Here is a 12,594-nt window from a genome sequence, read left to right on the forward strand (position 1 = left end):
TGTTTCCATCTACTTCCGTTCACCTCACAGGGTCGGAGCTTCGTGGTGACGTCAGATTTTAAGGTGGTCCGGAGTAGTTCCGCCTTTGATCCTTTAAAGCCCGAAATAATTGCCAGAAAAATCTATTTGTTGAAAACGGTGTTTATTGAACCTGGCCATTAAAAAAAATATTGAATAACAATTTATATATATTAGCTTTAATTTGTATCGTACTTGGTACATCCGTCTTTTTTGGTCATTTATTAAAATAAAAATGCTAAAAATGTAGAAGAAAATTCTGTATAAGTCCCAAAAGCACTCAACAACTCATCAAATATACTACATTTGGCTTTAAAAGGGTTAATTTTACTGGAATGGGGGACTGATATAAAACAGAATACCGTCTATTTTGTACAGTTTTAAAGCATTTTAAATTCATATGGTATTTTGATCTCTTAAGTATATTATTTCATACATTGAATTGTCTTTTTTATTTTTATATTATTACATATGGTTTTTAATTTATTATGTGGCCATTATGGGCCTCGACTAGACAAGAAGGAACTGCTAAAAGAAAGGGAGGTCTGTTGTCCATATGAACACTTTATCTGCAATCTCTTCACAAAACCAATGTTTAGAGCATAGAAATCAACGCTTTAGTGTCTGGAGAACAAAATTATCCCAATTTGTCAGCTGTTAAGCATGGGGGGGTAGGAATATCCTCCTGTGGGGTTGTATGACCACCACTAATGGGAAAGAATGGATGCTACCAATATTAGCAAATTCTGGAAAATTGCAATCCAAAGCATCTCTCAGAGCCTTCAGATTTCAAAAACACAAACTCTCCTCACATTTCCCAGGCTAGGATGTACATGCAGCCTGGAAATCTTTCAATACATGTATTTTTCACCTTTCAAAGGTTCTGAGGACACTTCAAAATGCTTTCAAAGTGCTTTGTTTTCCCTGAGCTGGTAGCAAGTTGTCAAAGTTTTTGAAACCCCCGAGGTGTTTAACTTCAGACAACTCTGGCTAAACTATAACTGCAGAGGTTAAAGCTGCAGCGGCAAACTAAACTAGATCTAATAGGTTTAGCATAAGGGATCTAAGAATTTCAATGTGTGGTTTACTTATCTGTGCTGTTGCTTCCTGCTGTTAGTCATTATAAGGAAGTCCCAATGTGTCCTGATTTTAAAAGCTGAATTTATTTTTCTAAGTAATTAGTCTCATTTCCACATTAAAAGATTCAAGAAGATGCTCGTGCTTTCCAATAATTAACCAGCTTTAGTACTGGCTAATGACACTCCTTAGGCAAAATACTAAACCTTGAGTTGCCCCTGATCCGAGTGTGAGTGCATGTTCATTCATTCATTCATTCATTCATTTATTTGTTCATTTCAGGCACAACAAGAATACATATATTGAACATAAAGTGCACAAAACAAAAACAAAAATTACCTGAAAAGGAGTGGGACGAAGAAAACTTATTAAATCCCACCCCTATACTCACTCATCAACAAAAAACAATAAGCTTCCCGCAGCTACGCCCATCGTTGCAACCAAACAAACCATCAACAGCCCCGGGCACATGCAAGCATCTCAACGGCAGCTCGCAAACAACAAATAGAACCTTCATAACTGAATACAGAATATATATTAATTATAAATTGCGTTACCACAGGTAACAGGCAATAATAATTACATAGTGACAAACACACATACATATACATACATACATATATATCTACACACACATGTACATATATGTACAATCATACGCACACACTTTTTTTTTTTTTTAAATTCATACCAGCAATGTTAAGAGAACAGACATTACAGAGCACAACAAAACCATCATTGAGTATACTGTGACCAGACCAACTGTTTGTAGAGGAATTTAAATCTATGAATATTTTTGCATTGTTTCAGTTGTAAACTCAGACTGTTCCAGATTTTCACACCACATACAGACACACAAAAACCTTTACAGGTTGTTCGAGTTCTGGGTAATTTGAATTCTCCGAAGCCTCTCACATTATAAACCCTTTCTCGAATTTCAAATATAATTTGTAAATTTGTAGGTAGAAGTTTATTAAAGGCTTTGTATAAGATTATAGATGTATTGTAATTAACCAGATCCTGGAATTTAAGTAACTTTGCCTGAAGGAAGAGTTTGTGAGTATGATCTAGATAACCAGCCTTGTGAATAATACGCAGTTCTCGTTTCTGTACTGTGACTAATGGATTAGTTGTATTTTTATATGTGTTTCCCCACACTTCCACACAATATGTAAAATATGGAAGAACCAGGGTACCAGGGTATGTGATTGGGTGACTTGTACTAGAAAGCACTTGTGAGTGCTCAAATGGAGTAGAAAGGTGTTATGTAAGTATAAGTCAATTTTGCTTCTATTAAGGCGTAAAACAAAACATGACTACCAATATACCTACTATCCTTTATGTGCTCCCAGCTTCTTTTCACTGCAAATAGTCACAGTTAAACAGAGAAGCCTAAAGCAAAGCTCGCTGTTTTAAAATAAATCACAACTGAGCACACCAGAGGTTAGCAGCAGACTCTTTATTTAAGTTGCCTTCTTCTGTCTTTATTGAACACTGGCAGCACCACAGTTATCCACAAATATGAGGAGCAATGACTCTGAGTGACATCACCACCCTGCTGCTGCCTTGAGGCCTGTTTTTAGCGTCCTCCTTTTCTTTCCTCAGCGGGGCATCAGTCAGGAGCTTCTCTACAGTGGCCTGTTTTTAACTTTCTTTTATTCTTCTCATGTTTTCTCTTTATTTTCATTTGGCAACAGACAAGAAAAGTGTCGTAAACATCTCGATGATAAAGCACCAGAAGGTGCTGGAATGATTGGGTTAAGGGTGGAAGAGGAGGAGCAGGAGGGAAGATCTGGAGGAGGTAAAGAGCGAGAGGCTGGGAGAGGAGGCCGCGGGGTCTCATTGCTGGATTCGACGCAGCGACTGCACCTGGAAGGACTGAGCGTGGGAGCCCCACTCTCTGTAATGTTTGTACTCGCCACCGTGATGGTCACACTCCATGATGTACTGGTAACCACGGTAACCTGGAAACTGGTAGCACACCCAGCTGGTGGTGGAGGAGGAGGAGAGGGGAATTTGTGGTTTAGACAGCAAGTGAAATGAAATGCATTTAGAAAAATATACGTGAAGCTACAGGAGGAAAAGACAACAGTTGTATGCCAGTGGATAAGCCTGGAAGCCACTATCAGCTACAGTTTTCTTCACTTGTTCCAATTTTAACATGTGTGAAGCCTGTAAAGAGTAATACGAGTTCCGATGTCGAGACTTACGCGCCGCTCTGAACTTGCATAGATCCGATCTCGTTGTTGCCCCAGCCCATAGCCTGCAGGGAAGGATAGTCATCGTTTATCTCCCACTGGCGCCCCATGAAGTTCTCCTTCTCAAATAGCACCATCTTGGACTCCTTGTGATTCTGTGCGAGCATGAGTCAGCCAGAGAAAACAGGCAAAAGAACACATGATGTTGGTGATAGGTGTAGTAATGAGGTAGCAACCTTCCAGGCATAAAAGAGTTGCATAATAATCATTAAAATTGTGTGAATTGGGCCCAAAATCTAATAATTTACAAGTTGCAAGTGCACTCCATTCTATTTTAGGCTGCACTCAGCGCCTTTATTAGTCACTCTATCGAGCTTTACACACACATGAGACCATTTCATGAGACAAATACTTTTTTTTTTTTTTACATTTTGTATAGATGGAGAAAAAGCAGAAGCTGCTGATTTAGGACAGAAACTCACAGCAGAGCAGATGGGGCGGAAAGACATCATCCTCTCAATGTGGTAGGCGTTGCTGCCGCTCCATGACTCCCAGTAAGGGTACTCTCCCCTCTCCAAAACAAACTGCTGGCCACAGAAGCTGGAGTGCTCATATCCTGCCCAGCTGCCACGAACAAACAGAGAGACACATGAATGCATCGCTGGATCACAGGAACACAGACCAATTAGAAGACATCAGGCAAATGTTTTGTATATTTTAAAAAAGCTTATAGTGAACTTTAAATAGTTATAAGTGAGGGCTATAAGTAATTTCAGATGTTATGTTTTGAGTTTAAATACTAACAGATCTTTCAGTATCTTTCTAATAAATGATAAATGTGTTTTAGGTCACACTCTGGTTTCGAGATTTTCTTTTCTCTGTGGGTGACTTACGCGCCACACTCCACCTTCAAGGATCGAATGTTGTCAACGCCACACTCCATGATGTTCTGGCAGGCTGAGGTAAACTCCAGACGCTTCCCCTGGAAGTTCTCCTGGTCATAAACTGTGATCTGGAGCGGACACAAATGCATACATGTAGCATGCACATGTTGCACGCACACACTGATGTGTGCACAGATGCACACGTCACACATTTATCAGGCCAGGCTTGATATTTAAAAGCATTATCTGCTTTTGTTGTTGATCCATGACAAGGGCGTCAGACTCACTTTCCATGGTCCCAGTGGGTTAGGGTTGTTTAGAGCCATGCTACTTTGTGTTTCCGACTTGATATACCTTCAGAATGAAGAGCAGGGAGTGTTGCATTTATTAAACATACAGCTTATCATTCACACCACTTAAAACAATAACGAGCGTTTCTGCAGTTTTTATGCAAAATATAAGAGGATCTTACAGACTGTCATCATTTTATGTGTCATGTTGGTGTGTCTTTTTTTGAATTTGACCAAATTTTATAACAAAATTTACAAAGTTCATTAATTAGAATGTTTTTGACATATATAACAATACTGCCTTTGTCATACATGTTTGGGCTTGAAACAGCTAACTATGGGAAATTCTCCACACTTGATGAAACCACGTTCAGATGTAGACACAGTGCATACATGTCCTCCCTGTGTGTCGTCAGTACACCTTTGCATATGCATGTCTGCTCTCTGTCTTTACATTCATGTGACTCAGCGAAATCCACAAAGAGGAAAAAAAAAATGCAAAAATGTAAGTGACAATAGTCTGCACAAGGTTGTATAGGCTGAATGGACTGAGATAGAGGGCTTACCTGACCGGCCCCAAAGAATAGCTGTTCAGTGCTCACAGGGGGCTCCACAAAAACGATGTCCTGACCTCAGAGTAAACGGACCTATTTATACATGTTGGTGCTGAAAAGCAGCTGGGCCTGTGGGTCGGGGCAGGAGTCAGCACATTGCTGCTCCGTGCATTGTTCGGCGCTGAGCTGCTGGGCTTTAGCTGCAGTAGGACTGGATGGAGGGCACGGTGCCCAGTGCAGATAAGCACAAGTTCCAAATGGTCCATGACCGGTGGGCCGGACCAAGTCCTGGCACGGCCTAGTCTGATAACAGATAACAGATGTTCACAGTCCTGGCAGAGACTGCCCTGCAAATAGGAAAAGCACCACAAGTAGAATTAAGTTAGAAAGCAAAAAAATTGAAAAAAGATAGGCAAGCTTAGACTTTTCATCAGTAAAGGTTTTTCAAAATCTAGGGGGACATAAAAATTTGTCTAATACAAAAGATAACTTGTCTCTTGTTTACTCACAAGGGCTTTCCAGAATGCGGTGTGCTCTGTCTCAGATTTGTACATCATGTCCGCTTCTACTGACCCCACGTCTCCGATCCTTTCACCTCTCCCCTCTCAAATCAATGTGCACGCATGCTCAGTCATGCAGGCAGACTGTCATGGACAGAGACAGACATGCAATGGCTTCATTCATGCACTCACACATGCATGCAGAGCTTACAAAGGACACACAGAGAGAAAACCATTTACACGGGAACAGCTGACCTTCCAGTGTACACTCATCTTCTCCTTGCATATTGCTATTACTACTGTTAATAATAATAATAATAATAATAATAATAATAATAATAATAATAATAATAATGATAATGAAAAGGAGCCAAAAATTGCTTTGCACTAAAAAGTCAAAGGCTGTCTGTGAATAGGTGGCATTTCACATGTTATTATTATGCACCCTAATATAATTTTGTCTTTAAGGCAGAAAAAATAAATAATAATTTCTGACTTAATTTCCTGCAAAGATATTCATACAGGCGGCATCAATTACACTCTTTTTGTGAAGATTAAAGCTTCACATCCTGCATATTGTGGGTCAGTGAGGAAAAACTAATGCTTTGAAGCAGAAAACCTGTTGGAGTTTTATCTAAGAAACTTTTGGTTTAGCATTTGAATAATTAACCACTTGATTAAACATGGACACTGTGAATTCTTTTTATTTTAAGTGAAGCTGTTGTGCTGATCTAACATTCAAGGCTGAAGAGGTAAACCATTGTGAAATTACTTTCTCAAATGTCAAAAAGATACAAGTACAGTGTTGAAATCAGTGTAACCCAAACTAAATGGAAAGAAATATGTCACCAATACAGAAAAGGCTTGGGATCACTGTCCTGTTGAATGACCAAGCTTCAGAGAAGTTTTATCTGTCTCACATTTGACTCTAGATCACTTTGATATACGGATGAGTTCATGGTTGACTCAGTGACTGCAAGATGCTCAGGTCCTGTGAGGGCAAAACAACCCCAAATCATCGCTCATCCACCACAGTGCTGGACAGTTGGTATGAAGTGTTTGTGCTGATAAGGTGTGGGGGATTGTCTCCAAACATGGTGCTGAGCATTACGGCCAAACTTCTTCATTTTGGTCTCTGTTGAAAGGAAATTGATCCAGAGGTTTTGTGGTTTGTTTTCTCCTGGTAGCCATACTGGTTCAGTCCTTTTCTGATAGTACTGTCATGAACTTTAACATTTAACATGCTAACTGAGGCCTTTAGTGTCTGAGATTTAACTCGTGGATTTTTCACAGTTACTCTGAGCATTGCACAGTCTAGTGCAAATTTGGCAGGACGTCTATTTCTTGGGAGATTTGCAACAATCTTGAATGTTTTCTTCATTTGAGTCGTTTTTCTTTCCTTCTTTTTTTCCTTACTGCAGAATGACTCATTTCTAATTCTTTGAAAATAGCCTTAATTTCACATTTATGGGCAGCAACAATTGCTTTAAGATCATTGTTGATGTATTTCCTCCTTGGCATTGTGTTAGCACACACCTGAATACTACAGACCACCAAACTGCTAAAAGTCCCACTTTTATAGAGTTGCTCACACTTGCTGTAGTTGTTCACTACAGCGAAATTGATTTGCAGTATGTCCATACAAACAAACAGACAACCAACACATCACATACACACACAAAAATAATATAATATAAGCCTGAGAAAACAGCCAGTATCAGGTCTGAGTTTTGTCAGTGTATGTTTCCATGTTCCACTTTGAAGGTTCATGTCTGATGTCAGTGTATTCAGTTTTGCTTCCCCTGTCTCGTCTTGTCAATTACTCCCAGCTGTGTTCCCCACCTGTTTGTAATCTCCCTGTGTTCTTCTGCGTGTATTTAAGTTGTGTCTACTCGTGTACCAGTTGCTGGTCTGTCTGTGTATCCACCGTGTGTTCACCCTGCTGTCCACCTTGATATGCCTCTGCTCACCCTTTGTCATGTTTGTGTTCATGTTTGATACTTTAGTTTCTTACACTTTAGGTTATCTTTAGTTCCATTCTGCCATTTTTCACCTTGTGTTTTATTTTTACAACAAACCTCCTTCGCACCTCCACAAGTGCCTGTGCTTGGATCCTCCTTTATTTTCTCCACACGGCTCATCCCATTCGCCGTGACACTGCTAAGGACTAGAATTATGTTTTCATTGTGTCCAGATACATAAAACCTTAAAATTGAAAGAGAGAGTGCACTTGCTTTTACCATGACTGTAAAAGAAAATGACACCGTGTTTTTATTTTAATATAGCAAACAAAAATACATTTAATGTTTCTGGTCTTTTGGTCATTTCACAAGTCATGTCAAGAAGCTGCCACTCTGCAAGTCTGCTGCTGTGCATGTAGAAAATAAAGCGTCTGTATGATACAATCATGGATGCATGTCTATCTGCATGACTATAGCCTGTCGACCACCCAAATGTTCCAAAGAGTGTCCGTTTGCCTGCCTATACAAAAGCTACTGCAGTCAGCATATTAGAGACGTGGGGCTCAAAAGCTTAGACTGCATGCACGAAGCATCAAAAAAAAGAGAAAAAATGAAAGTGAAAGCCAAAAAAATATATATCACAGAGCAAGAAGTGAAAATGAAATGAAAGACAGAAAAGAAAAAACATGAGGAAAAGAAAAAGCTTTTTAAAAGAAAGTCATGAAGAGAAGTGACAGCTTCACACACACAGGACAAACACCTAAGTGTGTGTGTGTGTGTGTGTGTGTGTGTGTGTGTGTGTGTGTGTGTGTGTGTGTGTGTGTGTGTGTGTGTGTGCAGACTTTCTGCTGATGGCAGTGACTGTCCCTGGTCCCCCACAATGGTCCAGGACAACAAAAGGAGCAGCTGAGTCATCATGACTTGTCCACGGATTAGCAGCGTGCCCTTTGACCCCACATTGTGAGCCAGCTCACAGCCAATGAGAAGCCGGAATCCTGCCTCTGTAGACTTGGTTTGGATGTGAATGTATATATATATCCCCTCTCATAAGGTCGGCGTCCATCACTTTCTCTAAAGGTCGGCCATTCCTTCAATTGTAACTGTAAGTTTTTCCTCTTTCTAACTTTTAAAGAACTGCTAGACTCGTTATTTGGAAATGTTGTGTTTGTTTTCCTGTCTACTGACACCTTGGACTCAAAGAACCAACTAGGGACTGCCTCTTCTCTTAAACCTTAACTCTGGCCTGAACAGGAGGAATATTGACACAGAATGCAGTTTACGTGTTCATTTGTCACCCTGAAGTTAACATGAATGAGAAAGATAAGAGACTGCGCCCAGTGCTTTTGTCCTTAAAAAGCCGCTCAGGCCACTATTGACAGATTTATGGATGATCATTGAATGTTCTTGCAGTCCTGGAATATTTACACAGTAAATACAACTTTAAGGTCAAAATCTGATAAAGTGAGTTATTATAACTAAGTTAAGCATTAAAAACTGATCAGCCTTAGATTTATGTTCACATAATAACGATGTGTCTAAAATGCTTGAATATAAAGACACCCATAGTTTATTTTTTTATTTTATAATGAGCTCAATCATTTTCAGAACGGATTTTTTTTTTATCCTTAATGAGCAGCTTGACTCTACTTAAACCCTGTTTTTGTTGTTGAACTGGTGTGGCTGAAGTTCTCACCTTGATCCCAACTGTGATGTCACTGCTGGATGTGCCAGAAGAAAAACTGACTTCAAATTATGTGTTTCAGTTTGCTTTGTGTTGACTCGTTTTATAGACTGCAAAAGTAAAACAAGCTATATCTGAAAACAGCCATTGGATAACTCTGAGAAAAACCTACTTTTAAATGAATAAGCATCAAGGATCTATCCAGCGAATCTTTAGAAAAAGAAAAGAATAGTAATCTTTGATTTTAAATGACCACTATTTTAATTTAATTGCCGTGCTGGAGTTTATGCCATGTTCCAGCAGTCGAGTGGAAGTAATTATCCTCTTCAGGATCTCTAAAAACAGCTGACTGACTTCATGCTTCTTCCCTCTAGAGCTGATCATGTCTCACTCAGGTGCTCAAGGCAGCATAGGCAGCCACTCTGCCATTGGGCTGCGCAATCACAAGGTACTACTACGGTTTTCTTTTTAACACCAAGAGCCCTAAAAAAAACATGAAAACAAGTAATTATGTATCTAAAGTACTGTACTTGAGAAACTAATGCTTTCAGTGTGTTTTTGCTTTCCAGATATACCTCTATGAATACGAGAACTTCCAGGGACGTAGAATGGACCTGTTTGGAGAGTCCCGTAACCTGTGCGAGAAGGGCATGGAGAGAATCGGCTCCATCCGGGTAGAGATCGGACCGTAAGTCACTGACCCCGTGTTAGACACACTGTGAGTGACAGCACACTTTAGGTTGCCCCTTTTCCTTATCTGTTTGTCCGCCTCTCCAGCTGGGTCGGGTATGAGCAGCAGAACATGACCGGTGAGATGTTCATACTGGAGAAAGGAGAGTACCCCCGCTGGGACACCTGGTCCAACAGCTACAGGTGCGACCGCATCATGTCAATCAGACCTCTCCGGATGGTAAGTTGTGGTGGACATTTTTCAGCCTGTCAATTTTTGGTTTAGTCTCTGGTGTCCGCCTCACGTTGCAGCTCGTGTCCATCTATTCTTTCTTTTGTCTTTTGCTGGCTCAAAGGAATTTATTTTTTTTTTGTGTGTGAGGGGAGGGGTTCACACGTGTATTTATAGTCTTCTTCCATTTTTGGATGAAAGGATTCATTAGATGTCTTTTTTTTGCAGCTGTTTCATTTTCAACTATAAAAAACCCCCAAACAACAAAAAGTATTCACTGTTGTTTTTCAAGGATTTGATTTTATCTTCTAAAACATTTATATTAAACAACCATTGTGTATTTATGCATACATCATTTATCCTCAGTAATCATAATAATGCTTTGGTTATGTTTTTTTTTGTTTGTTTTTGTTTTGTTTTGTTTTGTTTGTTAATCTAGAATAGAAATATGAACATTTACACAATCTGCGACAAACAATGTATTTCTCCAACAGGACCCGCAGGACCACAAGATCTGCCTGTATGAATGTGCAAATTTTGAGGGTCGTAAGATGGAAGTGTGCGACGAGGATGTTCCAAGTTTGTGGTCTTACGGCTTCCAGGATCGTGTTGCCAGCATTCAGGTCACCGGTGGAACGTAAGCCATTTCTAGTTATCTTTTTTGGCTAATTCGACTCAGGCTCAGTGGCAACTCCCCACTTGGTTTGAGCTCTCTGTTTAGGGCATGTTTTTTGGGGTGATCGAGGGGTACTGTTCACCCTGACTGGAGGGGGATTGGGCCATAACTGGTAGACTTGATGACCTCACTGAAGGCCGGAATCCAAAATGCCTCTGTCAGATAATATGGATGATTTATAGCTTTAGTGTATTTGGGCTCTTCAGATTCAAAGATTCCAGAATTAGTCAAAAGGCTCCTTTTCATCTGTAGTCTCACAGATCGGACAAAAATAATAACCAAGAAATATAACACACCATCAGACAGTGTACACCTGTATAGCCCATCAAATACTTAAAATTACAACATGGAAATCCACAGTGCAATAAGAAAAGACAGAACAAATAAATATGAAAACAGATGTAAAATACGAAGCACTGGGAGGTGTTGTCTTATACAGAAAATACCTTTGTCATTTGTATAGCAACGTAGCTGAAAACTGAAAGCTAAAGCATTGTAGTTAACCTCTGTTTCTGTCTTCTTCACATAGCTGGGTGGGTTACCAGTACCCTGGCTACCGTGGCTACCAATATATGCTTGAAATGGGTCCTTTCAAGCACTGGAATGAGTGGGGAGCCCACCACCCCCAGATCCAGTCCATCCGCCGCGTGAGAGACATGCAGACGCACCGCAGGGGCTGCTTCGAAATGACCGCATAGAGGAGTCCAGTTGACTAAAAAGGAGGGAATAGCAAGGGTGAAGTCATGCTGCTAAAAACATCCCCTGGAGATCCTTCAGCAGCCACATGGCCACACCAGCTAACAGCATTTTAATATTGTTTCCTGGTAGGATTTGGAAGTATGTGGCGGGGTGAACGATTCTGAATGGGATGAAAATTTCTTATTGTCACAGACTCTCAGAGTAACTGTAACACAGGTTTAAAAAAAAAAAACGTAGCAAAGCTCTCTGTCTACAGACCTCATGGAAAGATTATATGATTTATCTGAACAGGGGATTAAAGGGGATTAGTGGATTTAATGGTTTGTGTTTATTAGTTTGTTTCAATGCTATTTTTCCAATCATACCTGCAACTCTTTGATTTTATTTTTATTTACTCGATGATGTATTTCAAGCTGAAATGATGTCACTAAGCCTGTTCATCACGGAGCTCTCCTTCTCCTGGGATCCATAGTCTAGTCTAGAATAAAGGTACACATATCATATCTGCTTACAAAGTACTACCATGGACAGCTCTCAACCCAACACATGGCCTGCAGTTATTTCTCCAGGCAGAGGGAGGCACCATATCCTCATCGCAAAGCAACAGACTCAGAGCCTGGACGGCAATGCTGGTTAATCATTAAAATAGACTTAAAAGGAAGAAGAAGAAAAAAGAGCAGTGCAGAGCTGTGGGTTTGCTGATGTGAATATCTTTTGGCTGGCCTGTTTCACCTCACTGATGGGGCTGTCCAGAAGGTTTGCATTTTAAATGTTCTCAGGGATGCTGGCATCTGGAAAGCAACTTTCCAATGGAAAAATAAAAGAACTGTACCTGAAAGCAAGTCTCACTGGGCCTACTTTCTTTTCCCTCTTGTTGTTGTTTTTTTCTTCAGATGTTGCTGATGTTCGATGCTGCTCAGACTGGCTATGAAACAGCAGTCTGAAGTGCCTTGCTTTGTCATTCAGCTCGCTCTTTTGATTTTCCAGCCTGGAACTCAAGTTTTTTGTTTCTGGTTCACTCTCAACACATTCACTGGACCCTACCTGCTGACACACAAGCTTCAGACAAATGTGAACACGTGGATCTTCAAAGCAGACAGTGTCAAAGCACAATCTAGACCATATGGTCTAAATAGTTCTGTGACTATACCGTGA

The 12,594-nt window shown here is 40.2% G+C and overlaps 2 protein-coding genes and 1 long non-coding RNA gene across 3 annotated transcripts; 2 read left to right on the top strand and 1 right to left on the bottom strand.

Moving 5' to 3' along the window:
- The first annotated feature begins 3 nt into the window (after positions 1-3).
- Positions 4-3,859, top strand: LOC146693954 (uncharacterized). The gene is made up of 2 exons (XR_014914841.1): positions 4-63; positions 3,733-3,859. It is a non-coding gene; the product is annotated as an uncharacterized LOC146693954 (long non-coding RNA).
- Positions 2,540-5,601, bottom strand: cryba1a (crystallin, beta A1a). The gene is made up of 7 exons (XM_085429970.1): positions 5,531-5,601; positions 5,034-5,368; positions 4,465-4,531; positions 4,187-4,305; positions 3,776-3,917; positions 3,306-3,448; positions 2,540-3,082 (listed from the first exon to the last, which is right to left on the bottom strand). Exons 3-7 carry the CDS (start codon positions 4,501-4,503, stop codon positions 2,935-2,937), a joined length of 591 nt encoding a protein of 196 aa, XP_085286096.1. The 5' UTR covers positions 4,504-4,531; positions 5,034-5,368; positions 5,531-5,601; the 3' UTR covers positions 2,540-2,934.
- Positions 4,195-12,270, top strand: crybb1l3 (crystallin, beta B1, like 3). The gene is made up of 7 exons (XM_085429969.1): positions 4,195-4,255; positions 8,323-8,584; positions 9,538-9,611; positions 9,733-9,851; positions 9,941-10,073; positions 10,559-10,701; positions 11,270-12,270. The coding sequence occupies exons 3-7, from the start codon at positions 9,546-9,548 to the stop codon at positions 11,436-11,438; spliced, it is 630 nt and encodes a 209-aa protein (XP_085286095.1). The 5' UTR covers positions 4,195-4,255; positions 8,323-8,584; positions 9,538-9,545; the 3' UTR covers positions 11,439-12,270.
- Positions 12,271-12,594: the final 324 nt, after the last annotated feature.

The sequence above is a fragment of the Copadichromis virginalis genome, linkage group LG14 (genome assembly GCF_057382275.1).
Source record: "Copadichromis virginalis isolate Kocher_CV1m ecotype Utaka linkage group LG14, C_Virginalis_male_GT1.1, whole genome shotgun sequence".
Taxonomy (NCBI): domain Eukaryota; kingdom Metazoa; phylum Chordata; class Actinopteri; order Cichliformes; family Cichlidae; genus Copadichromis; species Copadichromis virginalis.